General features: G+C 51.4%; 1 protein-coding gene across 1 annotated transcript in view; it reads right to left on the bottom strand.

The window, feature by feature from the left end:
- Positions 1 to 1,670: 1,670 nt before the first annotated feature.
- The window catches only part of LOC142774259 (uncharacterized), a 26,650-nt gene continuing 22,581 nt past the window's right edge, over positions 1,671 to 5,739 (bottom strand). The window contains exons 4-5 of the mRNA XM_075874649.1: positions 1,968 to 2,097; positions 1,671 to 1,878 (exon numbers count right to left, since the gene is read on the bottom strand). Coding sequence (XP_075730764.1) covers positions 1,671 to 1,878; positions 1,968 to 2,097 — 338 coding nt within the window. The remainder of the gene's footprint in view (positions 1,879 to 1,967; positions 2,098 to 5,739) is intronic.

The raw sequence follows: 5,739 nt of genomic DNA, 5'->3' as shown, positions 1-5,739 counted from the left end.
ATCATGGCTGTTTGCTCCACTGTAAGTTAAATTGAGGACGAAGCAGCGAGCGATGGAAAGAAAAAGATAGGTGTCACCTTAAGAGGCAAGAAGAGAGCAGAGTGGATCAGGGAAAAAAAACGGGGTTACGGATATCATAGCTGAAATCAAGAAGAGGCAATGAACATGGGCTGGGCATGTAACGACAGGATAACCATTGGTCATTAAGGGTAACTAACTGGATTCCCAGAGAAGGCAAGTGGGTTAGGGGGCGTTACGCCCTGGTGTCCACACCGAACGTCAATGCCTTTGCAAAGGCAATCTGTGTCAAGGCCAGCGATCGAACCCACCTGACGCGATAAACTCAACGACGTCATCAAGCGGCGGCGCTGGTCTGTCACGCGACGCACAGCGAGCTCCCTCACACCACGAGCCCGATGAAGAAATCGGCACCTTCTGGTCTGGCGAGTTTCACTCAATGCGTGGCAACATCCCTCGTTCTTGGCTGCAACCACGCGCAGCGGTGGGTCCCCTTTGGAGGATTCTGACATCACGGCCAGCGGCACTTCTGGTTGGACGTTGGTGACGCAAATATCCACGCGGTGCCTATGAAAAAAGCCAAGTGGCACGTAGCCAGCAGTTGACCTGGGCGTCAGAGAGAAGCCGACGTATGCGTGCGAGAGAAGACATCTCGGCTCTTCGAATCTCTAAGCTGTCGGCCCCAGCGCCGAATATGTAACGCCTCTATTTCTGCGCTGTACATAAACCTTGCCTTAACTCACCGTCACCTCGTCCGCTCGTCTATCAGCTCTGCGCAGAAGCAGTCGCGAGCTGATTAACACACGCTACCAAACGGCTGGTGACCTTGGTGGCGGAGTTCGGAGCAGTGTCGCCCTCGGGACCGTGTTGGCGTCGGTCCTTCGTAACAGGGGAGACAGAAAGTTATATGGGCAGATGATATTAAGAATTTTGCAGGTATAAAATGGCAGCAGCAAGCACAGGATTGAGTTGACTGGTGGTACATTGGAAAGGTCTTTGTCCTGCAGTGGGCGTAGTCAGGCGGCTGCTATTGCTGCTGCTGCTGCTGCTGCTGCTGATGATGATGATAATGATACTGACACAGAGAATGAAAGTGTATGCCTGCACCGCATTGAAGACAAGTTTCCGCACTGCACAACGAAGAATATTCTGGGCCTATTGATACTCCGTGTATCTGTTGTGAGGTTGAAAATTTCTATCGATTTCCGGTATCTCTAAAACGCTCCTTGGACATTCTTTGGTTGCGAATCACGGCAAGACTTACGTAGACCTGGCCACTCCAAAGTTTTTGCACGGCAGGCGAACACTGTACGTACAAATATAATAATTAGGAGGAAGAAGCCACAAAAGCAAGATTCCAATTAAGTGTACTTACAGGAAGAAGAATTAGTTGCCAGGAAATTAATGGTACCATTGCGAAAAAATGCAGCTAATATGCCACTTCACAGAAAAAAGCCCTACCAATAAATTGGCGATACACTGCGTCACTTTAGTACACTATGCATCCGTTATTGAGCACTGTTTAGAAAGTAATAGGATAGTTTTGAAACGTTTTTCATGAGTATGCATGATCTTAGTAGCTGATGTTTCCGTTTCGGACACAAGAGCACGTTATGTAGGCAATCGTTACTGATGCGGATTTTTTTTTTTGGCTAAGAGTATATCTGCCTGTTCAGAGCTGGCGGTGTGCCAAAGCCTTCAGCAAGACCATGGGGCCCAACAAGACCAGACATGGCCACATGCGTGACCGGACTTCTGCCCTGCGACGCGCAAAAGCAGCCCTCAGGCTTGTCGTCATCCTGCTCTGTTCTAGCTGGGAGCTGCCTCCGCCACCACTTAGTGTACATGCGAGTTCTTCGGCTGAGCCATATTTAAACCATAGATACTAGATGCGATTCCTTTCAGTTCAGCAACATTCATGATGACAGCATTTCACACTCTGCCCTTACCTTGCGCTGTTTCCCGTGGACGCACCTGCCTGGTCTGCACGGCTTGTGCTGGGGACTGCGTCATCGCAGGCAATGCTACTGAACGTCGAAAGCAGCAAAACAGTCTTGTTGTCGGTCACCTGTGGACATTCTGAAACGAAAAGTCCGTGTTCACTCTGTGACACTGATTCACGTTACTGTAGCAATGAATAGAAAAAGATCGGTAAAGCGAGACCTTTTTCAGAGAAGTTTATTAGGCGCACAATAGGAAATTCCAATGAATATATATATGTGACACTATGATGACTGAGCGACGTGGCCTGGCTCATACGCCATGTTTATTCTACTCTCTCTTCTTCCTTCTCTGCTTCTACCAACCATCGATTCATACCTCACATGATTCCCCCTCCCCCCGAAAGATGGCACCATTTATAACCTACAAAATTTGAAGAAGCCAATAAACAGACAATGTCCGAATTCGCAGTATCACGTCCCGAGGGAGTTCCACAGTCTCTTTAAATCTTCAAGCCCGAGGGAGCAGTCCGGTGAACTCTATAACAACTCTGGTGGGCGAGGCTGACTGTTGCGTTCCGGACAGAGCGGGATACACGTGGATACTGACAGTACTGCTAGAACTCTTGTTCGGGCTGACCAAGGTTGGAACGCCTTGTTGTATCGGCAGCTCGGATGTCGTCGGGGTTGTATTTTTCGCCGTGGATGGTGCAATCCTGATGCTTCTTGCTTGCGTGCTTCTCGACAGACTGTGAAGGAGTGCCCGAGTGCTTGCGGTATGCAAGCAGTGCTTCCGCGTCTTTCTCGGCGCTTTCTGTGGTGTTGCAGTCAGCGGAATAGCAAGCGCTGGGAGCGTTTCTGGCGACTTTTCTTTGTCCGAAAGTGTCTGACGTCTTGTTGGTTTGGAGATCCTATTTTTAGATGTTCTTCAACTGGTGTACGCGCTTCCATTGAATTTGGCGTTCGCCGATGCCCTCGTTGCAGTCTCTCTCGTTGTTTTCTGAGATTGTGAAATCGTTTTGCTTGCTTTGCTGGTGCTGCTCAGGAGATGGCTGTAGTGGTGCCCCTTCTGGAATCGGGCATTCATTTCCTTCGAGGTTTGACGCGTCCTGTAGACAGCTGATGCATGGTGAACAGGTGTCTTGCTTATCGGGCATAGTTGGTAATGTGCCATCATTATGCTCGTCAAAGACTTCGGTAAGGTGTTCCGTATGGACGCTTCGGACAGACAGCTGCGTGCGAGGTTTGGTGCATGTATTACGTCTGCATTTTTTCGGTTCTTGGAGCTGTAAGCACTGTATGGAGATACCACAGGTGACGTGGCATTACTAGGTTTTAACTGCAGATTTTGGCAAGTCTGTGGTGCCACAGAAAGGACACGAAGCTCTTCAGGGGCTTCTCCGCAGTTCACTGCGAGTGGTTTTTGCGCATGGTAGCTTGCGACGTTCGATGCGTCTGAGCCTTCTGCTTTGCTTCGACTGTCCAGTGTGTGTGCACCGCACGGTGATGAATGAACATGTTCGGAAAGAGCATGGCTTGAAAGGGTATTTTCGTGAAGCGTTAGGTCGTCTACCGAAGTCGCAGCGTCCTCATGAGGCGAATGGTGAGCGATAGGAGCACTTGAAAAACCGCGTGACGAAAACCCAGGTGGTGGACCACGTATGCGAGACGAAGAGTGAAGGGCATCAGGTGGTTGAGCAACGTCTCGGGTCATATTGTTACGGAAAAGAAGAGACGCCGTAATGACGAGGCGATTTGGTGGAGGTGGAACGTTCCCCGTCTTCACCACGAAGCTTCGCAGTGGCCGCACCATTCAGTCTCCGGCCATGGCTACCAATGACAACAGCCTGTCAGCGTCTCCATCTGTAGCTCCAGCCACTACATACCTGACGATGCCCACCCCCCGTGATCCAGGTACATTCTCCGCACAACCTGGGCTCGACGTCGACTACTGGCTCCGTATGTACGAGCGTGTTAGCCACACACACCGATGGGACCCTACCATGATGCTCGCCAACGTAATATTTTACTTGGACGGCACCCCACGGGTTTGGTTCGACGCCCATGAGACCGAGCTGACCAGCTGGGATACCTTCAAGGAGCGACTACGCGACATCTTTGGGGACCCGTCCGGTCGCCAAATGGAAGCGCGAAAAGAACTCGCCGCTCGTGTGCAGTCGTCAACAGAGTCGTATGTCTCGTACATACAGGATGTGCTCGCGTTGTGCCGAAAAGTCGACGAGCAAATGACAGAGAGTGACAAGGTGGGCCACATACTTAAGGGCATAGCGGACGACGCCTTCAATTTGCTCGTCCACAATAACGTCACGACCGTAGATGTGACTATCAAGAAATCCCGTCGCTTCGAAATGGCCAAAAGCCGCTGTGTTCTGCCTCAATTTACGCGGCTACCAAACACGGCTGTTACATCCACTTGCACCGATCTCGGTGCCGCACCACCCATGCAGGACAGCGTGGCACGAATAGTTCGACGGGAGCTTGAGGCGTCAAGTCCGCCACCATTTCCTCCACATCCGCTCGACCATGGCGCCGCAGAAACGCCTCCACCGGTCTCCGTTATTCAAGCCGTCGTGGGGCAGGAAATTGCAAAGCTTGGTTTTCCTGTGGCCTGCTCTGTCTCCCGACCCGTCTCCAGACCAATGACAACAAATGCACCACGCCATGACTTACACTTTATTCCGCGATCCCGCAATCCGGCGGAATGGAGAACTGCAGACGACAAGCCTATCTGCTTTCGCTGCCACCGAGTCGGCCATATCTCCCGCTACTGCCGCAGCACTTGGACGCCCTCAAACTGGAGCCAATTTTCCTCTAATCGACCATACGAGGACTCCCGTCAGTATTCGCCCAGTCGTGTGTACCCTTCTTCCGACATCCCCAACAGCCGCTCCACTGTTCGTTCACCGCCACCTCAACGTCGCCGTTCCCCATCGCCCCAACCACGCCGCTATCCGTCGCCGGTCAACAGTGGATCCTCTCGGACGGAAAACTAGATCATGCAGCAACCGGGAGGTAGTGCTGCATCGCTTGCGAATGATCCAAATCCTCCATTGACGCTCCCCACTGATACGAACTTGATTGAGGTGTATGTGGACGGTATTTCTTTGACGGCGTTAGTCGATACCGGAGCTCAAGTGTCTATAATGAGTGCTCATCTGTGTCGCCTGCTCAAAAAAGTCCTCACGCCTGCAGCAACTAAAGCCCTCCGTGTCGCTGATAGTGGAACTGTAGCCATCACTGGAATGTGTACCGCTCGTGTTAGTATTGCCGGCCGCCATGTTCCCGTTTTATTTACGGTGCTTGAAAATTGCCCCCACGACCTAATCTTCGGCATGGACTTCCTATCGACGCATTCTGCCCTTATCGATTGTGCCGCCGGTACTCTCTGCCTAGAACTTCCTGTTCTCCCGGATTCTCACCCTGAACTCTCGAACAGCTTGTGCACCACTGACTTCTTCCGGATACCGCCTAAAGCTCTCACATTCATCGAATTGGCAACACCCTCTCCCGTGCTCGACGGTGATTATATCGTGACGCCGATTACTGATGTTCTCCTCGCGCGTGACATTACTGTCCCACACTCTGTCGTAAGCATGGCCTCTAACCGAACATATTTACCTGTTATAAATTTCGGTTTCATAAAACAAGTGCTACCCCAAGAAATTTCGGTCGCCACACTAAGGCCCTTAATTGACGACCACGTCACCTGTTTTACGGCAGACGTATGTCCCGAGCACCCACATCACTCGCAGGATGTCAC

The sequence above is a fragment of the Rhipicephalus microplus genome, chromosome 10 (assembly GCF_043290135.1).
Source record: "Rhipicephalus microplus isolate Deutch F79 chromosome 10, USDA_Rmic, whole genome shotgun sequence".
In the NCBI taxonomy this organism is placed as follows: domain Eukaryota; kingdom Metazoa; phylum Arthropoda; class Arachnida; order Ixodida; family Ixodidae; genus Rhipicephalus; species Rhipicephalus microplus.
This window is presented reverse-complemented; position numbering and strand designations above follow the sequence as displayed.